This window comes from Monomorium pharaonis, chromosome 2 (assembly GCF_013373865.1).
Source record: "Monomorium pharaonis isolate MP-MQ-018 chromosome 2, ASM1337386v2, whole genome shotgun sequence".
In the NCBI taxonomy this organism is placed as follows: Eukaryota; Metazoa; Arthropoda; class Insecta; order Hymenoptera; family Formicidae; genus Monomorium; species Monomorium pharaonis.
The window spans coordinates 24,003,248-24,024,871 of NC_050468.1; the positions used below are offsets into that span (position 1 = coordinate 24,003,248).

Here is a 21,624-nt window from a genome sequence, read left to right on the forward strand (position 1 = left end):
CAGAGTAAAGTTTTTCAAATTTTTCTTGAAAAATTACCGCGAAAAATCGATGGTTTGAAATGTTTCCTAGTCTATATTCTATTTTCAGCCACACCAGTCCCACTATCGCCCTGTAAACCGTCACCTTGTGGCTTCAATGCCGTTTGCAAGGAACAGTTCGGTGCCGGATCCTGTTCTTGCTTACCAGATTATGTCGGTAATCCTTACGAAGGATGTCGACCAGAATGCGTGGTTGATACGGATTGCACATCTATTCTTGCTTGCATACAATCAAAGTGCAGAGACCCATGTCCCGGTGCCTGCGGACAGTTCGCCGAATGTCAAGTTATTAATCATCGACCCTCTTGCACATGTATCGCCGGTTATAGTGGCAATCCTTTCCAATACTGCACTATAATGCGCGACATCGGTACGAATATTTGTTTTAACCATTGAGAAACTTTAAATCTTATTGTAATTCTTTTTACATTTTTGTTTTATTAAAAATGTTTTATTCCATACTATTTATTATATATTAATAAATAGTTTGGAAGGTTTACAGTATCTTATTTCTTTTTGTTTTGATTGAATTTACGCGTGTTAATTTAATCCGAGAAAGTGCACAATTATGTTCAACTATTTTTGTAAATGAATATTTAAAATTATCTTTTCTTTTCTAATATCAAAAATTTGAAAGGTATATCTGTCATTTTAGTCGATACCCCGAGGGATGTTTGCAATCCGTCGCCTTGCGGACCCAACAGCCAATGTCGTGTTAATAATAATCAAGCAGTTTGTTCTTGCTTACCGATTTTCATCGGTAGCCCACCTGCATGTCGTCCTGAATGCGTGACAAGTTCAGATTGTCCCCTCAATCTTGCTTGCTTGAATCAAAAGTGCCAAGATCCTTGCCCTGGCTCTTGCGGCAGAAATTCGAATTGCAGAGTCATCAAACACAATCCGATTTGCTCCTGTAAGAACGGTTTCACCGGCGATCCATTTACTGTATGCTTCCAAACCCCTGGTACGATTTCTAATTTTTGTCTAATATACTTGATATTTTTGGCAAATACATGTGTTACCGTTCACAATTGCTTACTCGAGTAAATATACTCGGATCTCGATAATCATCTCAAAAATACTGAAAGATATTTCGAGATCACGTATGATTCTATTCGATTAATTCTTCTCGAATTAATAAATAATAATAATTAATGATATTAAAAAAATTTAATTTCTGGGACAATAGAAAGTAATAAATTTTTCGCTTTTGATTAATATTTGCAAGAATATTATATCGAGATTGGAGTATAATATATAATTTAATTTTACTTTAATTTTCTAACAATTTTATAAATTTTTTCAAACTGTTTACACACAATATCGCAATTGCAGTGAGTCCACCTATTGTAAGTGATATTGTGAGAGACCCATGCGTACCGTCACCTTGTGGCGTATTTTCCGAATGTCGTGATATAGGAGGAGTGCCATCGTGTTCTTGTTTACCAACGTATAGAGGCAGTCCGCCAAATTGTAAACCAGAATGCACGATCAATGCAGAATGTCCAACCAATATGGCTTGCATGCAACAAAGATGTAGAAATCCTTGTCCAGGTTCATGTGGCATTATGGCCGAATGCAGTGTCGTAAATCACGTGCCGATTTGTTCGTGTTTGCCCGATTACACCGGTGATCCTTTCGTCGGGTGTTCCGTAAAACCACGTAAGATTCCTCCATCGAAGATATACAATAATAATTTTTTTTTGTTATCCCTTCAATAGTATGTTTTTGATCTTTCTTACGCGAAATTGTTACAGTCGCTGTTGCCCCTTCCAAACCGGATCCATGCACACCTTCCCCTTGTGGACCCAATACGCAATGTAATGGAGGAATTTGTGTTTGCATAGCGGAATATTTCGGAGATCCCTATAGTGGTTGTCGACCGGAATGCGTATTGAATAACGATTGCCCGAACACGCAGGCTTGCGTGCGAAATAAGTGCATAGATCCCTGTCCGGGTGTTTGCGGTCAAAATGCTATATGCAATGTATATAACCATATTCCTATGTGTAGTTGTCCTTCGGGAATGGAAGGAAATGCCTTTGTCTTGTGTTCTCCCGTGCCAGGTACTTCAAACTTAACAAATAACGTCAAAATATTTATGGTCTTATTTAATTTCCAAATATCCGCATTTTTAGCACATTGAATTCTTATTCTGTAATTGAAATATTTTCTTATAGCGCCATCCATTAGCAACCCATGTAATCCGTCCCCGTGTGGACCGAATAGTCAATGTCGACAAAATAATATGCAGGCTGTATGTAGCTGCATAAGTGGATTTGTTGGCGCGCCTCCGACTTGTAGACCCGAATGTGTAATTAGCTCAGATTGCCCGAAGAACGAGGCGTGTACCAATCAAAAATGTCAAGATCCTTGTCCGGGAAGTTGTGGACGCAATGCAGTCTGCAACGTCATTAATCACAATCCTGTTTGCGTGTGTCGTTCTGGGATGACCGGAGATCCGTTTATTAATTGTTTCCCCCTTCGTAAGAATACTTTTTTTTAGTCTTTATAGAATATTTTTAAGTATTATATTTACATGCAAATTGTCTTCGCGATCTATTAGGGAGACTGGAAAGTAATATAGGTTTTATAAATAATGTAAAATATGTAATTTTATTAATAGAATCTGTTATTTATTTAATAATATGTATAATTGTTATCATTTTTATTCACTTATTAATTATTTTATTTCTTTTACGAAGAAGCTAATTGGCTTTGATTGAAGAAATATGGCTAAGACAATTAAAAAATTATTTACTCTTATAAAGCTTTTTTTCTTGCAAGAAGTGCTCTAATAACTAGAGAAGATGATAGGATAGATATACTGAAAGAGAGAAAAAAAGAGTACACACTTCCCATTCTAATTCTCCAATTTTTTTGTTGTCTATTTTACTACATGTGATAAATCATTGTCATGTTACAGAATCAGTCGATTAGCTTTTATGAGAAAGGAATTAAATAATAAGAAAAGAAAATGATGACAAATACATTATTAAATAAATAATAAATTATATTAACAAAATACTGTTTATGTTATGATTTTTATAAAAACAATATTATTATCTAATCTCTTTAATATTTTATTTTATTACTTTGAATACACATAATATAAATAAATTTTAGTATAATACCTCGATTAATTAATCGATAATTATCTTTAAAGCTGAAGATCCGTTACCTGTGCTTAATCCCTGCCAACCGTCGCCGTGTGGTCCAAATGCGCAATGCCAAGTGATCAATGATCAATCTGTTTGCACGTGTTTGCAAGAATTTATCGGATTACCTCCGAACTGTCGATACGAATGTATCAGCAATAGCGAGTGCTCAAACAAAATGGCTTGCATCAATCAAAAATGTCGCGATCCATGCATCAATGCATGCGGTATCAATGCCGTTTGTAATGTTGTTAGTCACACGCCGATGTGCGCGTGTACTGCCGGTTATACTGGTGATCCATTTACTCAGTGTTCTCCTCAACAATGTAAGATTTTAAAATATCAAATATTTGAGATATTCAAATAGTCAAATTTACTTCAATCTTTATTCAATTTTTATTTTATTTTTATTAATATCCACAAGTTTTTTATTTATATACGTAAGGGTTAAAATATTAATATTGAATAATATCATAATTTAATAATATATACTTTTTTTAAGAAATGGATAATTTATAATTGCTCTTCTATTCTTATTTTAGTTGATATACAGCCTAGTGTTTCTACGCCGTGCACACCATCTCCGTGTGGTGCAAATGCAATATGCAGAGTTCAGCAAAATGCTGGCTCTTGCTCGTGTTCAGCTGATTACATTGGCAATCCTTACGAAGGATGCAGACCCGAGTGTACACTCAATTCTGATTGTCCGTCCAATCAAGCGTGTATTGGTTTGAAATGTAAAGATCCGTGTCCAGGAACATGCGGTCAGAACGCGCAGTGTTACGTGATTAATCACGCGCCAACTTGTACTTGTTTTGAGCGATACACAGGAAATCCATTTATATTCTGTAACCTTGTCGTTGAAGCCCGTAAGAGATTACTTAAAACTCGTTTATGTCTAGGTTTTAGGGACAAATATGTGATAATTCAATACCTAATTTTCTTGTAGCGATTGTAGCAGATAACATTAATCCTTGTCAACCATCCCCTTGTGGACCATATAGTCAATGCAGAAATAGCAACGGCCAAGCTGTTTGTTCTTGCCTGCCGACTTATATCGGCGCACCACCCGGTTGTAGACCCGAATGCACAGTTAGTACAGATTGTGCAACGAATCGCGCTTGCGAAAATAACAAATGTGTCGATCCCTGTCCCAATTCGTGTGGTCAAGGCACGACGTGCAGAGTCGTGAACCATAGTCCAATATGCATGTGCAAACCGGGATTCAGCGGCGATCCATTTATACGTTGCTTGTTTGTACCACGTAAGTGGAACGTATTTTATATATATCGTTTTTTTGTCTAGTTAATTATTTTTTATATTAAAAAAATATTAATATCTTGTCTTTACATCAAAATTTTTCTTTAATTTTTATTTAAAACTTTTATTACACGAAAGAAATAAAATTATTATCTTTAGAAAGAGAAATAAAAATTTTATATATTTGAGAGAATATTTTATATTTTTTATTAAAAGAGATAGAAAAATTATGTAATTAAATTTTATTTTAAAGGCATTTTTTAATAGCTTTATTTTGACATTCAGAGATTTCTCTTTAAATTTTAGCTACTCCGCATTACTTACCGAGTCTGCCCTCGGATCCTTGCGTACCCTCTCCATGCGGACCTAATTCACTGTGCCGCAATGTCAATGGTTACCCATCTTGTTCTTGTATGACTAATTATATTGGTACACCGCCAAATTGTCGTCCTGAATGTGTTATTCCTGCCGATTGTCCGAGTAATCAGGCATGCATTCGTGAGAGATGCCAAGATCCTTGTCCAGGTTCTTGCGGCCTGAATGCCGATTGTATTGTTCACAATCACATTCCGATCTGCAGATGTATAGAAAGTTACACTGGCGATCCGTTTATTGGTTGTCAGCCTGTGCCAATTTGTAAGTTGTATATTAAAATTTTCTTAATCTTTTTTGGAATTAATGTTTTATAGTGTATTTACAATTTGATTTAAAATGACAATTGTAATAACGTAGACAATGAGCCAACCCAGCCGATCGACCCGTGCAGTAAATCACCCTGCGGATCAAACGCTCAATGCAATAGTGGCATTTGCACTTGTTTACCTGAATACTTTGGCGACCCATACATTGGTTGTCGACCAGAATGCGTACTCAGTACAGACTGCTCAACTGACAGAGCGTGTATACGAAACAAATGTGTCGATCCTTGTCCAGGTACTTGCGGACAAAACAGTTTATGCAATGTGATAAATCACACACCGATGTGCAGTTGTCCTCCTGGTACTTCTGGAAATGCATTTATTTCTTGCGATGTAATGAGAGGTACGTTATTAGGAGCGAGAACCTGATCCATGTGTTTGAGAATGCGCTAAATATTATTTGCTCCTATCCGTACGTAGTTCCATCCGTAACGAGACCATGCAGCCCGAATCCTTGCGGTCCAAACAGCATATGTCGAGAATTAAATGGACAAGCCGTGTGCGCTTGTGCGCCAGAATTCCTCGGATCGCCACCTCTCTGCCGACCCGAGTGTACTCTTAGCTCTGACTGTCGACCCAATGAAGCTTGCGCTAATCAGAAATGTAAAGATCCCTGTCCTGGTACATGCGGCATTCAAGCAAGATGTGTAGTTGTTAACCACAATCCCGTCTGCTCATGTCCCGAGGGCTATACAGGCGATCCGTTCATCAGATGTGGTGTTATGAGTAAGACAATCGATTTAAAGTATACTGCGCATAAGCCCCGACCACCAGATTAAAACCGAAACATGATTGTTATCTTGTTTAGAACCAGTAGCGCCTGTAGTTGTAAACCCTTGTCAGCCTTCGCCTTGCGGTCCGTACGCTCAGTGTCAAGTTGTTAACGATTTGCCATCCTGCTCGTGCCTACTCGAGTACAAAGGCTCGCCTCCGTATTGTCGACCCGAATGTATTTCCAATCCCGAGTGCCCCAGCCATCAAAGTTGTGTGCGGCAAAAATGCAAGGATCCCTGTCCAGGTTTATGCGGAGAAAATGCGGAATGTCATGTAGTACAACACGTGCCCCATTGCGTTTGTTCCTACGGTCTCACCGGTGATCCGTATACGCGTTGCTCTGCGATACGTAAGGGATAAAACTTAAAAAAAAACCGTGAAAGTATCTTGTGCAACGTTGCTTAATCCGTTTGCCCTTTATATTTTAGCACGCCCAACAGAAGTGGAACCAGAACCATCACCCTGCGCAAAGTTTGAATGTGGCACGAATGCAATATGTAGGGAGCGAGACGATATTGCAATCTGTCAGTGTATCTCTAGCTATGTCGGCAATCCATATTTAGCGTGTCGACCCGAATGCGTCATTAATCCTGACTGCCCATCCAATTTGATATGCGTAAGAAACAAATGCGCTAATCCTTGCGCTGGCATGTGTGGCCGAAATGCCGAGTGCTCAGTTGTCAATCATCAACCGATGTGCACATGTTTACCCGGATATACCGGAGACCCCTTCATTTCTTGCTCTGTAGATAGTAAGTGTTCTTAATCAAAGAATCTAATCTTGTATTACAAATATTTTTCATAAATAATCATACAAATTATTTGGTAAAAATTGTATAAAATATTGAATCTGTAAAAGACTTACATATTATATGAGTTTTATAGTATCAACAAAATATTAAAATTTAGATGAAACGTTCCATATACTATAAATTCTTAAAACACATGTATAATTGTTTCAGAATTTTAACTTTTTATTTTTTATTATATAGAAATAAAAAGTATAAAATAAAAAATGTTAAGAATTTTTAAAATCATTTTAATTAATATTTAAAGTCTATATTTTTTTTTAATATTCAATATTTTTTATATTTTACATATTTCTATATAAATGAACTTCAAAAAGATAAGAGTGATAAATATTATGATATATACAGATATTTCTCTACTTATGGTTCAATGTTCAGTCTTACAATCGACATGTACTTTGGGAATAGTTTCGTTTTTAATTACTTACAGAATTTTAGCTATGTTTAAGCTAAATATTAATTTTATGCAATACCAAATATATTAAAAACATTTTTAAGAAAAAATAGTTTTGTTTTATCACTTTTTAAATTAAAGTCTATGATTATTTTTAATATATAGTGATAATTTGGTACATTGTTTAGCGCTATATTATTAACTTACAATTAATTTGATATGTGATTAAAATCTTAGAAACTATAAATAGAGAGATATCTGTGATTAGTTTTTGATTTTTAAATTATCAGAATTAAAATTTAAATTAAAAATTAATGTTACTTTTGGAAACGAATTGTTTAAAGAACTTATTTTAGATGGTTTTTATTTTATGAATTTTACTAATGCATTAAATTTTTCCCAGAAATAACCCCAGACGAGAACGTTTGTGCCCCATCACCCTGTGGACCCAACAGCAAATGCAAAGAAGTGTCCGGACAGGCTGTTTGTTCATGCCTTCCAACGTACGTTGGAACCCCACCTGCATGTAGACCTGAATGTATTGCTAGCTCAGAATGTCCCCCGCAATTAGTGTGCAAGGATTACAAATGTGTAAATCCTTGTCCAAGCCCATGTGGACTCAATACCAATTGCGTGGTCGTTAATCACAGCCCTATCTGCAGTTGTATGTCCGGTTACAGTGGAGATCCATTCACCATATGCTCGTTAATTCCACGTAAGATTATTATCAAACGCATGAAAAACTATATTCTCTTTCCAATCTCTCAACATATATTGCCCTATGATTTTTACATGTTGTACGATCATTATCAATCGTAACTCCGAATATCTTTCAGCTATAATGCCACCACTAGTACAGAAAGACCCTTGCGTGCCATCCCCGTGCGGTAGTTTTTCCCAATGCAGAAATATCGGTGACTCTCCTGCGTGTACCTGCTTGGAGAATTACATGGGTCAACCGCCCAATTGCAGACCCGAATGTACCATACACTCGGAATGTCCAAGTGATAGAGCTTGCATCAACATGAAGTGCGTGGATCCATGTCCTGGTTCTTGCGGCACCAATGCCCTATGTTCGGTCATTAATCACATTCCCACGTGTAGATGCCCCGAGGGGTATACTGGAAATACATTTGTTCTTTGCGAGTTATTATCAACTACACGTAAGCGTCACGAGTCATCCAGTAGCATTTTAACTCAGAAACATGCAATTCAAAACCTTGAGATGGTTCGAAGCCATAATTTGACTTCATTAATCCCTATATCGATTATATTTTGCAGCGACTCCATCTCCGGTCGAAGATGCCTGCGTCCCGTCACCCTGTGGTCCTAACGCACAATGCTTTGACGGTATTTGTACTTGTCTGCCGGAGTTCCGTGGAGACCCGAATGTAGGTTGTCGACCGGAATGCGTCTTAAACGCGGATTGTCCCCGTGATAGAGCGTGTATGCGTAATAAATGCCTGGACCCGTGCCCCGGAGCTTGTGCCATTAACGCATTATGCACCGTGATCGGTCACGTTCCCATGTGCAGTTGCCCTGGAAATATGACCGGCAACGCATTCAGCCAATGCACACCTCTCCAAGGTATATAATACGTCCCGTCATTCACCATAAAGATTACAATGCTTTTAACTTAAAGGCAAGGCTTAATAATTGGATCTGTGAAGCTGACATGACATTCTGTTAATATAAAAAAAAATTAGAGTTCTAGTAATACTTTTAATAGTTCTCTTCTTTATAAAAATAAAAAAGAGTTCTGCAATCTTTATATGAAAAAAAAATTAAAAAGTACTAACTTTGCAAAGTTAGCACGACACCTTCCCTCTAAGTTCTTCAGTTCTAGATAGTATTGCTAGAGTTCTACAATTATGTGTAATAACAAACAGACATTTTAACGATTTTCTTTTTTCTACACTTTTAATATTAAACATGGCACGACATTTGAACAAAAAGTGTCATGCTGAGTATTTATGATAATTCTAGCGACAATTTTCGGTAGTTTTTTGCGAAGTTAGCATATTTTAAAAATTTTTATTTTTTTTTTATATAAAGATTACAGAACTCTTTTATTTTTATAAAAAATTTGAGAATTATAGAAAATGCTATTAGAACCCTAATTTTTTTTTATATTAATAGAATGTTGTGCCAGCTTCACAGATCCTTAACAATTGGTCTATTTTTGAAAAAATTACATATTTTTCAGTAAATTATTCCCGAGGATTAAATATCCATTATTTTCTATATTAGACATGCCACCTGTTAATCCATGCACCCCTTCACCCTGCGGACCAAACAGTGAGTGCCGCGTTATAAATAACCAAGCGGTCTGTTCCTGTATAAGAGGATATCTAGGCAGCCCTCCAACATGCAGACCTGAATGCATAGTCAGTACGGATTGTCCCCAGAATGAGGCTTGTAGCAATCAGAAGTGTACGAACCCTTGTCCTGGAAGTTGCGGATTAGGTGCATCCTGTCAAGTAGTGAATCACAATCCGATTTGTGTGTGCCCACCCTCTCAAACAGGAGATCCTTTTGTTAGATGTTATTCACTACCACGTAAGTACGGTTTGTCACGTCCGTGTTTATGGACCAATGCAATTTCAAGGAAATTTTGAGAAATGTTTTTTTTTTATGCATCAAACTTTGCTCTTTTAGCACAAATACCTACGTTACCCTCTACGCCATGCAAACCAAATCCTTGCGGCCCCAATTCACAATGCCAACCGCGCGGTGATGAATCTATATGCACGTGTTTACCTGATTTTATTGGTAGTCCGCCTAATTGCAGAGCGGAATGCGTCAGTAACAGCGAATGCTCTAATCATTTAGCCTGTATTAATAAGAAATGTCAGGATCCGTGTGTTGGTTCCTGTGGTGCGAATGCTAATTGTCACGTTGTTAGTCACACCCCAATGTGTTCTTGCATAAACGGTTACACTGGTGATCCATTCACGCAATGCATCTTAAGAGAACGTAAGTACTATTTGGGACAACTGGTATAATTTCTATGATCTTCTAAATGTTTGATGTTGTTGATGCAGGAAAATTTGAATCATTTTACATTAAAATTGTTGCGTTATCATTATAAATAACTCATTATTGCGTTATTATTATAAATAAATGTAGAAGCCATATTCCTGTATCTATTTCATTAACATAAAAATCGCGTCATGCAATTATTTGATTTATACAAGAATATTTATATCTCTGTTTCCAATATAAACTCCATGATATTATCTTTTAGCCACACCATTACCGCCTGCACCTGTTGATCCCTGCACCCCCTCTCCTTGCGGCTCTAATGCTGTATGCAAGGAATTCAACGGTGCCGGTTCGTGTACGTGCTTACCAAATTATATCGGTAACCCATATGAAGGATGTAGACCAGAGTGTGTCCTAAATTCGGATTGTCCTGCCAATTTGGCTTGTATAAATACAAAATGTAGAGATCCGTGCCCGGGATCATGCGGGCGCAATGCGTTATGTCAAGTAATCAATCATTTGCCGGCATGCAATTGTTATCCTAGATACACAGGCGACGCCTTCTCATATTGCACCCCTATAGAAATAGGTACGATTACATTGAATAGATTTATTTATTTGTCGCAATTGTTTGGTTAATAGCGAAATGTAATTATGATTGATTTGTAAAACAATGTAATTTTTAGAAGGAGATAGTGCCGTCAGTAATCCTTGTGAACCATCACCATGTGGACCCAACAGTTTATGTCGCGTTGTGGATAACACGAGCGTATGCACTTGTTTACCCGATTTTCAATGGGTGGTCAGTCCGCCGAATTGTCGCCCTGAGTGCACTGTTAGTGCCGAATGCGCTTTCAATCTAGCATGCATCTCGCATAAGTGTAGCAACCCTTGTCGTACATTATGCGGTTCTAATGCGAGATGCGAAACAATCAATCATAATCCTATATGCTCGTGCCCACTTGGTTTTACTGGTGATCCATTCATTGCCTGCTTTGAAATGCCACGTAAGAATCATTGAGAATCGAAAATTTCGTAAATTAAAACCGTAAAGTGAAATAAGTCAATCTTTAAGATATCAGAAAAATGTTTTTTTTTTAATTTTGAATTATTCTCTTTATAAAACGTTTTTTTACTTTGAGTATTTTTGTTTTTTTATAACATCTTTTTTAAACATAGTATTAGTTTATATTTCTTTTAAATAATATTTATATTAGTGATTTTTTTCTTATAGAAAATTGTCTCTTGTTAGATACAGTATCTCTTTTACTTATTGTTTTGATTTGAAAAATTATGGTAAAACATTATCAAAGATATTTAAAGGAAAACGTATAACAGACATATTTATGTGCCCATAGTTAAAGAAGAACCACGTCCATTTGTAAATCCTTGCGCACCTTCGCCCTGCGGGCCTTATTCGGAATGTCGTGATATTAATGGCCAAGCATCTTGTGCTTGTTCGCCAACATATATAGGAACACCACCCAATTGCAGACCCGAATGTTCAGTTAATTCAGAATGCCCAATTAATCAGGCGTGTATACAGAGAAAGTGTCGAAATCCTTGCGATGGAGTATGTGGAGTGGGAGCAATTTGTAATGTAATTCGTCACACACCTACATGTTCTTGTCCCAATGAATTTACTGGTGATCCATTTGTAATATGTAGACCAATTCCCGAGGAAGGTAAGGCAGCTAGACAAATATTTACATTACCATTTATAAACAGAGAGTTAATTATAAAAAAAGATGAATGTAATTGTATAAGGACTTTCTTATGTGAAACAACTAATAAAAATAAGCAAGAGTATAATAAAAGTTAAGCACAGTTTTTATGTACAAATTTTTTGTGTATTTTTTTTCAATTTTATATAAAAACGTTGATACTTATTTCTTAATGGAATTGAAGAAAAATACTGTAAAAATACTGAAAAAATTTGTACACAGAGTTATAGTTAAAATATAAAAAATATCTTACTTAAATTCAATGAATTTTATCACAAAAATTAAATACTAACTTTATTCCTTAGATACAACACTCCAACCGGCGAATCCATGCTTAAATTGCGGCGCGAATACACAATGTTTTAACGGTATATGCAGTTGCCTTCCTGAATATCGAGGAGATCCAAATTTCGGATGCCGTCCAGAATGTATTCTGAATTCGGATTGTCCTAGAAATCGGGCTTGTATTAAGAATAAATGTCAAGATCCGTGCGGTCTTGGAATTTGCGGAATTAATGCTTTGTGTTCTATCGTAAATCATGTACCAGTCTGCACCTGCGCGCAGAGAATGTCTGGCAACGCATTTGTGCAATGCTCCCCGATAGATGGTACTTAAGCGATTAATTTCGTAATGTGTTATAAATGATCGATATAGTAATAGCAATTATGCCCTCCTGTAATTGTACCTCTTTTCAACATTTAAACAGACACGATACCAAAAGACCCATGTAACCCGTCACCCTGTGGACCAAATAGTCAATGCCGAAGAATAAAGGAACAAGCTGTCTGCTCATGTCTCCCTGGATACTTGGACGCACCACCTAATTGCCGAGCCGAATGCACTATTAGTTCAGACTGTCTCACCAACATGGCTTGTAACAATCAAAAATGCATAAATCCTTGTCCTGGAACGTGCGGCATCAGAGCCCAATGTACCGTAGTCAATCACAATCCGATTTGTTCTTGTCTCTCCGATTTAACCGGCGATCCTTTTACTCAGTGCTTCCCGAGACGTGAGTAACCTAAAAGCAATTATGACCAGTTGCATTAGACACATTAATTATCAAAAAAATATTGTATTCTTTAATCTTTTATTAGCGGCAGAACCTCCAACGCCCATTAATCCTTGCATTCCAACCCCATGTGGACTTAACAGTAGATGCGAAGTTGTGAACAACGCATACTCGTGCTCTTGCTTGCCAGAATTTATTGGTGATCCACCAAATTGCAGACCTGAATGCGTTAGCAATAGTGAATGTCCTACGCAACTAGCGTGTATTAATCAGAAATGTCGTAATCCATGTCCGGGCTCCTGCGGTATTAATTCTGATTGCCGAGTAATAAGTCATACACCTATGTGCGTTTGCATTCCCGGATTTGAAGGAGATCCGTTTATATCATGCAATCCTAAGCAAAGTAAGTTCAGCAATAATCGTTTAATAATATTAATAGAGACTTGTAGAATTATAGGATGTATCTGTTGCAATCGTCGATGTTATGATGTCCCTGATGGAAATATTTTATTGAAAATCTCTCTTAATTGACCCATTTTTTTGAAATTTATTTAATTTACTAAAACTTATTAAAACTTATTAAAACTCATTAAAATTTGTTAAAATTTTTTAAAATTTATTAAATTTTTTAAATTGTTTATTAAATTCTTGTGTTTCTAAAAAATTAATGAAGATTAAGTTTAATTTAAATTAAATAATAAATAAGATGTACATATATTATCTATGGTTTGTTACTTATATTTATACATGTTATTATTTTAGACTTATATTTTATATTGTCGTACATATCATTTATTTATCATTATTGTCATTTATTACATTTTTAATACTTGTGATTTAAAATCATGTAATTCAAAACACGTTATTGTTATAACAATTATTGTTTTGTTATTAATTTTTTAGTACTCTATTTAAATTTGAAAAAATATACATCTGATGATTCTCTAAGATACTCATTATATTATATGATGAAAACAATTGGTATTGCTTAGAAATAAAAAATGAATCCGATATATTTCTTTATAGGCGATGTTATAACTGTAAAACCAACACCCTGTATTCCATCACCGTGCGGTTTTAATGCGGTATGCCGCGAATCGAATGGTGTCGGTTCTTGCACTTGTTTATCAGATTATAGAGGCAATCCGTACGAAGGTTGTCGACCCGAGTGTACGATAAACTCTGATTGCACCGCGGACCGAGCGTGTGTCGGATCGAAATGTCAGAATCCTTGTCCAGGTTTCTGTGGATATAATGCGATTTGCCAAGTAGTGAATCATGCGCCATTGTGCACATGCCAACCTGGATACAGCGGCAACCCGTTCGTTTCTTGTAACAGATTTGTACAAGATACGAGTAAGTGATTAAAGTTCTTAGGAGACGAACACAAAGTTTAATCTGATTTGACAATTAATTCGCGATTTATTAGAATTTTTATTAATAATACTTTTAGAATTTTTAAATTATCTAAAATTTATTGCAATGCATACTTTTTTTAAACAATTCAGTGCATGTTATAAATGAATAACTTTTAACAGTTGTGTGCACAATTATTTTACTTATTTTCCGATTATTAATAATTCTTGAAGATTTATGAAATTGAACTCAAAATCTCTTTTTTAGCGTTAGAACGTAATCCATGCAGTCCTTCTCCCTGTGGGCTTAATAGTCAGTGCCGTGAATTAAATGGTCAAGCAGTATGCTCTTGCTTACCCACATTTATTGGAACTCCACCGAGCTGTCGCGCGGAATGTACTGTCAGCTCCGACTGTCCCGTAAATCGCGCGTGCAAGAATCGTAAATGCGTTGATCCATGCCCCGGAATTTGTGGTATTAACGCGAGATGTGAGGTGATTAATCATAGTCCGATTTGCAGTTGTAACCAAGGTTTTACCGGCGATCCCTTCGTAACGTGCTTCCAAACGCGTAAGTACGCTATAAGATACAAATTGCTTGTTTAATGCGATGTTGCATACTTGCTCCATATAATTGATTTAATTGGAATTGAATTGAAGCGTACGTTTCTTAAAACATAAACGTTTTGTATAATATAATATTAAGTATAAATTATTCGTTTTGCAGACATAGACAAAGATACCCCTCAGATGCCAGAAAATCCATGCGTTCCATCCCCCTGTGGTCCGTTTGCCATTTGTCGCGATAGTGGCTTTGCGGGGGTGCCGACGTGCACATGTCTGGAAAATTACATTGGTAGCCCTCCGAATTGTCGACCAGAATGTACCGTAGATTCTGAATGCAGCAATAATCGAGCCTGTTTAAGACAGAAATGCAGAGATCCATGTCTAGGCTCTTGTGGTATCGGTGCTCAATGTCTCGTGGTTAATCACATGGCCGTTTGTCTTTGTCCGAAGGGTTATACCGGGGATGCGTTTGCCAACTGCTTCCCGGAACCTCTTCGTAAGCTCTTACCCTTATTATTTTGTAATATATCATCCGTATGATCGATGAAAAAGATATGAAGGATCATGGATTAAATTTTCATTAATAAGTTTCTAAATAAATTACAGGTATCCCTCTACTTATGATTACCTTGACTTATAAATTTTTGAACTTATCAACATACTTGACTAAAAATAAACTATTATAACAAAACTGATTATTAATTTTATAATAAGCATTTGTTGACCAGTGTGATTTTAATTAATTATTAATTTTATTACTAAATACAATATGATATTATGATTTTGAGAAAAATAATATTGTTTCTTAATCACTTGTTGAAGTTAAACTGTGCTTAAGCTAATTATTAGTTTTATAATAGCAAATATTATATTGAGTTATAATCTTTAAAAACAAATTTGATTTCCTAAATAGCAATTTATAATATAATTATTGTTTTTAAGATAATTATTTTGCATGAATAATATTTTATTTATATGAAATGTAAATGCTATTTGTGATTTGACGATCAATTTGACTTACGATTGAATTTCGGAACGACTTAAATAGAGAGATACCTGTATAAATATTTAAAATTTTTACGTATTGGCAAAACCTGTTGGTTATAAATTTATTATAGTAAATTTATAAAACTGGATATTTTTATGGTAGCAATTATTATAAAATAACATTATGTTTATACAATACTTTGTTTTAAAATAGAATTAATAAGATTAAAGTCTGTATCGTAAGCCCTTTAAAAACAGATATGTTCTTTCAAAATGGACGATGATATTTACAGCTGCATCACCTGTATCACAAGATCCTTGTAATCCGTCTCCGTGCGGAGCCAACGCGATTTGTCGTGATGGCGTTTGCACTTGTCTGCCCGAATATCATGGTGATCCTTACACAGCGTGTCGACCCGAATGCGTACAAAATCCAGACTGTCCATTAGACAAGGCGTGCGTTCGTAACAAGTGCTTTGATCCATGCACCGGCGTTTGCGGGCAAAACGCAAAGTGCACAGTCATAAATCACACTCCAATGTGCGCTTGCCCAGACGGAATGTCTGGTAATGCGTTTGTTGCGTGTTATCTGGTTATTCAAGGTAAAATTTATTGAAAATTATGCTATATGTACATTCTAGAGATAATTATCTATTAACTGAAGAGATTTCTCTCATTTATTACAAAAATTTAATCTACCTAAAGATGTCTTGTAAAGAAAAAAAACTTCGACAATAATTGCTTTTGCAGATCAAACTGTTGTTAAGAATCCATGTAGTCCGTCGCCTTGCGGTCCGAATAGTCGATGCCAGAGCTTTAACAATCAAGCAGTATGTACGTGTATACTTGGATTTATAGGAAATCCACCAGCTTGTCGACCCGAGTGCATAGTTAATACTGATTGCGCATTGAACGAGGCTTGCATTAATATGAAATGCGGCAATCCTTGCCTTGGCGCGTGCGGTATATCCGCTCGTTGCCAAGTATTGAATCACAATCCAATTTGTACCTGTCCTCCTGTATTCACCGGCGATCCGTTCATACGTTGCGTGCCACGACGTAGGTTTCTCTAATTACTATAATTATAAATGGTAGGCCATTATAGGCGCGCTTTCGTGTCGAGTATGTAACGATTTGTATCTTTTTATCTTAAAGCGGAGGATGTTCCGAAACCAATAAACCCTTGCCAACCGTCACCTTGCGGCACTAATTCTCGATGCCAAGTCATCAATGACACGCCATCGTGTTCTTGCATGGAAGAGTTCATTGGAACGCCACCGAATTGTAGACCAGAGTGCATTAGTAACAGTGAATGCCCCAGCCAAATGGCATGTATCAATCGCAAATGTAGAGACCCATGTCCTGGATCTTGTCATTCTCTGGCCAATTGCTATGTCGTTAATCACGTTCCCACATGCACGTGTCGTGTCGGTTACACAGGCGATCCATTTGTTCAATGCATGATCCTCAGTAAGTTTGTAGACTTGATGTCCACATATCTTCTTTTATGAATATTTTTTTATCAAAACAATCATTATTGTTATAATAGTTATTATTTATTATTGTTATAATTCTTGTTTAATGTTTTACTTTAATTATTAGTGATATAAAATAATAACATGATGGCTACAGAATTTAATCAGTAAATTTTTATTAATTGAAAATTTGATCAATGGAGATCGATGTTATGAATAGGATAAAGTTATGTTTTTTTTTAGGCGAATTACCGGCACCAAGACAACCTTGCCAACCATCCCCTTGCGGAACTAACGCTATATGTAGAGAACAAAATGGCGTTGGTTCTTGTACATGCTTGCCCGAGTATATTGGAAATCCCTACGATGGATGTCGTCCTGAATGTATTATTTCATCAGACTGTCGTGCGCACTTAGCTTGTATCGGTTCAAAGTGTCAGAACCCATGTCCTGGTTCATGCGGTACCAATACCAATTGTCAGGTTGTCAACAATATTCCCGTTTGTACTTGTATTCCTGGTTATACCGGCAATCCGTACATAAATTGCATATATCAGACTATCAGCAGTAAGTAATTTAAATGAGCGTAAGAGAAAAATTAAGTAGTTTATCAAGAAAAGTAATAGAAAATTACTATAAATACAACATTATATTATTATAGTTCCCGAGGAGAAGCGTGAACCATGCAAGCCTTCCCCTTGTGGCCCCAATAGTCAATGCACTGATAATAATGGTCAAGCCGTTTGCTCGTGCTTGTCTCAGTTTATCGGAACTCCGCCAAACTGTAGACCGGAATGTTTAATAAATTCAGAATGTGGCTCAAATCGAGCATGTGTGAATCAAAAATGTGTAGATCCATGTATCGGCACTTGTGGCCGTGATGCTCAATGCAAAGTTATACACCACAGCCCCATTTGTACGTGCGCGAATGGCTTTACGGGTGATCCTTTCATCTATTGTTTCGCAGCACCAAGTACGTTCTGCACAGGAAAAAATATTTTTTTAATAAAACTTTAAAAGAGAGATCAATTGCTTAATGTTAATAAATTTTAACATTTTATAAAAATTATTTTAAAATTTTTTATTATATAAAATTTTTTTATTTGTTAAACTTAATCAATTGACCTTATCAATTTTTTTACTTAATTATGTTAATTTTGTTGATATGAAAGATGCTATTACAACTTGTACTTTTCCACAGTTCCGAAACCAGAAGACCAATATCCGAAGGACCCGTGCTTGCCCTCACCTTGCGGCCCCAATGCCCTATGTAGAGCTATTGGTAATGCACCAGCGTGCAGTTGTATGCAGAATTACGTGGGCGTTCCACCTAATTGCCGACCCGAGTGTTCAATAAATTCGGATTGTCCTGCTAACAGAGCTTGTATTAGAGAGAAATGTAGAGATCCTTGTCCAGGATCGTGTGGCCTCTTGGCGCGTTGTTCGGTGATTAATCATACACCATCCTGCGTATGTCCCGAAGGATATACCGGTGATCCTTTTGTTAGTTGCAACGTTTTACCTCAGATGCCTTGTAAGCACTTGAATTTTCATCATATTATTATCGTAGCAATATTACTTATTATGCTAATTCGTTGAAATTTGACCTGTGTATATTTCAGTACCTCCCTCCGACCGATGTAATCCATCGCCGTGCGGTCAAAACGCTCAATGTAATAATGGAATTTGTATATGCATACCTGAATATTTTGGAGACCCGTATGCCGGTTGTCGACCGGAATGTGTGATTAACACCGATTGTTCTCGTGACAAGGCGTGTATGCTCCATAAGTGTCGCGATCCATGCATCGGGACATGCGGCGTTAATGCGGAATGCATTGTTGTTAATCACTTGCCTATGTGTAGCTGCCCAAGAAGTATGACCGGTAATGCATTTGTCTCGTGTACACCTCTTCAAGGTTCGTATTATTCTGGAACACAAAAGCATTTATTTTAAGAATATTCCCCGATATAAGAATGAAATAATAATTATTAAATAGATGCGACCATTGTGGAACAACCGTGCAATCCCTCTCCGTGTGGTCCGAATAGTCACTGTCGCGTGTCAAATGGCCAAGCGGTTTGCACATGTATTACCGGATTTAGAGGTGCTCCACCGTCCTGTAGACCGGAATGTCTCATAAGCGCCGATTGCGCTCGCAACAGAGCTTGCAGCAACCAGAAATGCATTGATCCGTGCCTCGGTGCATGTGGATTAACCGCGCAATGTAATGTCGTAAATCATAATCCCATATGCAACTGTCCACCTTTGTATACGGGAGATCCATTTGTTCAATGCGTTCGGCAACGTAAGGATTTTATACGCATAACTGGAGACTTATTATCTTAATTTAAATTATATCAAACGAAACAAAACACCTTGTAAATTACAGCGGAAGAACCACAGCCACCAGTAGATCTCTGTCAACCTTCACCTTGTGGCCCGAATGCGATATGTCGAGTTCTTAATGGTGCCCCATTGTGTTCATGCTTGCCTCAGTTTATCGGTACTCCACCTAATTGTAAACCGGAATGTATCAGTAACAGCGAATGCCCTAGTCAGCAAGCTTGCATTAATCAAAAGTGCCGTGATCCTTGCCCAGGATCGTGCGGCAGGAATGCGGAATGTAGAACTGTCAGTCATACCCCGATGTGTGTTTGCGCCGGTGATTTTACCGGTGATCCATTTATTCAATGCAATCCCCGACCAAGTAAGTTTAAAAAAATGTACCAATTATCACGTAAAATACGTTTAAATTTTATTTTTTAATTCCGTTGAATGTACTTATGTGATAATTATTGTTGAACAAATTGTATGGTCCTCTATTCCAGTCGATACTCCACTTGTTTCACTCAATCCGTGCCAGCCATCGCCATGTGGTGCGAACGCTATGTGTCGCGAAATTTCTGGTTCAGCTTTCTGTACTTGTTTGCTGGATTTCTATGGAAATCCATATGAAGGTTGTAGACCTGAGTGCGTAATCAATTCTGACTGTACATCTAATCGAGCTTGCATAAGGAATAAGTGTCAGGACCCTTGCCCAGGAACATGTGGTATTAATGCCATTTGTGAAGTTATTAATCATATACCAGCGTGTAGTTGTCAACCGAGATACACAGGAGACTCGTTCAGATACTGCGAGCCCGTACAAGAAACCCGTAAGTGGAAACTCTAATGTCCGTTATTATTAGTTATTTATGGAAACACGACGTGATCTCATCTTTTACTCTTACCATGATAGCCCCAGTGCCTATAGGCGACCCTTGTCAGCCGTCACCATGTGGTCTGAATAGTCAATGTCTCAATGTAAATGGAAAAGCCAGCTGTTCATGCCTACCCAATTATCAAGGAACTCCTCCCGATTGCAGACCTGAATGTGTCGTTAGTACAGAATGCCCTATGAATCGCGCGTGTGTCAATCAGAAATGCGTCGATCCATGTCCAGGTGTATGCGGCATTAATGCCAAGTGTGACGCTCTATCTCACAGTCCGTTCTGCAGTTGTGGACTCGGTCAGAACGGAGATCCTTTCGTCAAGTGTTTCGACATGCCGTGTAAGTTCCGGAAGAAATTTGTTGCGAAAACATTGTATCGCTAAAAGCGTCACTTGCGTATAGAAATTGTTATTTAATTTTTTTTCAGTAATGCCCACGTCACCGCTACAAGTAAATCCTTGCGTCCCATCACCCTGTGGGCCGTTCTCCGTGTGTCAAGACAAAGGAGGATATCCGTCTTGCACGTGCATGTCCAATTACATTGGCTCACCACCTTACTGTCGCGCCGAATGTTCAATTAACTCTGATTGCACCAGCGATAAAGCTTGCATCAGAGAAAAATGCAGAGACCCTTGTCCTGGATCCTGTGGCTTTAACGCCTTGTGCACTGTAATCAATCATACTCCGGCTTGCACGTGTCCTAATGAATACACGGGCGATCCCTTCAACAATTGTTATCTAACTCCCATGCGTAAGAATATTGCTCACATATGTGTATTATTTTTTTTTTATATAAAATAATAGTACAACGCAATCACACTTGTATCTTTCGATACAGAGATTCCCACAGTAACATCAGATCCATGTAATCCATCGCCATGCGGGCTTAATGCTGAGTGTCGTAATGGAATCTGCAGTTGCACACCTGAATATCGTGGCGATCCGTATCGGGAATGTCGACCGGAGTGCGTGCAGAATTCCGATTGTTCCCTTGATAAAGCTTGCGCGAATAACAAATGCGTAGATCCCTGTGTCGGAATTTGTGGCCAGTATGCGGAATGTGCGGTCATCAATCACATATCCACTTGTAGCTGTGTCAAGGATTACGAAGGCGATCCATTTACCCTCTGTAAACGTGTGCAACGTGAGTCTTCCTACCTTTTGTTTATTT

At 37.3% G+C, this 21,624-nt stretch overlaps 1 protein-coding gene across 1 annotated transcript in view; it reads left to right on the forward strand.

Annotated features, from left to right (window-relative positions):
* LOC105830444 overlaps positions 1-21,624 on the forward strand; it is a 113,353-nt gene that overhangs the window by 77,790 nt on the left and 13,939 nt on the right. The window contains exons 71-110 of the mRNA XM_036282445.1: positions 89-409; positions 695-1,003; positions 1,375-1,701; positions 1,797-2,105; positions 2,220-2,525; positions 3,206-3,523; positions 3,740-4,066; positions 4,147-4,461; positions 4,764-5,093; positions 5,190-5,498; positions 5,576-5,881; positions 5,964-6,278; positions 6,358-6,681; positions 7,536-7,847; positions 7,969-8,295; positions 8,414-8,719; positions 9,383-9,691; positions 9,791-10,108; positions 10,380-10,706; positions 10,804-11,124; positions 11,476-11,802; positions 12,147-12,449; positions 12,549-12,854; positions 12,940-13,257; positions 13,881-14,210; positions 14,478-14,780; positions 14,937-15,272; positions 16,057-16,365; positions 16,514-16,822; positions 16,919-17,233; positions 17,482-17,805; positions 17,900-18,211; positions 18,440-18,772; positions 18,861-19,157; positions 19,239-19,547; positions 19,632-19,949; positions 20,071-20,397; positions 20,481-20,792; positions 20,881-21,204; positions 21,292-21,597. Coding sequence (XP_036138338.1) covers positions 89-409; positions 695-1,003; positions 1,375-1,701; positions 1,797-2,105; positions 2,220-2,525; positions 3,206-3,523; positions 3,740-4,066; positions 4,147-4,461; positions 4,764-5,093; positions 5,190-5,498; positions 5,576-5,881; positions 5,964-6,278; positions 6,358-6,681; positions 7,536-7,847; positions 7,969-8,295; positions 8,414-8,719; positions 9,383-9,691; positions 9,791-10,108; positions 10,380-10,706; positions 10,804-11,124; positions 11,476-11,802; positions 12,147-12,449; positions 12,549-12,854; positions 12,940-13,257; positions 13,881-14,210; positions 14,478-14,780; positions 14,937-15,272; positions 16,057-16,365; positions 16,514-16,822; positions 16,919-17,233; positions 17,482-17,805; positions 17,900-18,211; positions 18,440-18,772; positions 18,861-19,157; positions 19,239-19,547; positions 19,632-19,949; positions 20,071-20,397; positions 20,481-20,792; positions 20,881-21,204; positions 21,292-21,597 — 12,654 coding nt within the window. The remainder of the gene's footprint in view (positions 1-88; positions 410-694; positions 1,004-1,374; positions 1,702-1,796; positions 2,106-2,219; positions 2,526-3,205; positions 3,524-3,739; positions 4,067-4,146; positions 4,462-4,763; positions 5,094-5,189; positions 5,499-5,575; positions 5,882-5,963; positions 6,279-6,357; positions 6,682-7,535; positions 7,848-7,968; positions 8,296-8,413; positions 8,720-9,382; positions 9,692-9,790; positions 10,109-10,379; positions 10,707-10,803; positions 11,125-11,475; positions 11,803-12,146; positions 12,450-12,548; positions 12,855-12,939; positions 13,258-13,880; positions 14,211-14,477; positions 14,781-14,936; positions 15,273-16,056; positions 16,366-16,513; positions 16,823-16,918; positions 17,234-17,481; positions 17,806-17,899; positions 18,212-18,439; positions 18,773-18,860; positions 19,158-19,238; positions 19,548-19,631; positions 19,950-20,070; positions 20,398-20,480; positions 20,793-20,880; positions 21,205-21,291; positions 21,598-21,624) is intronic.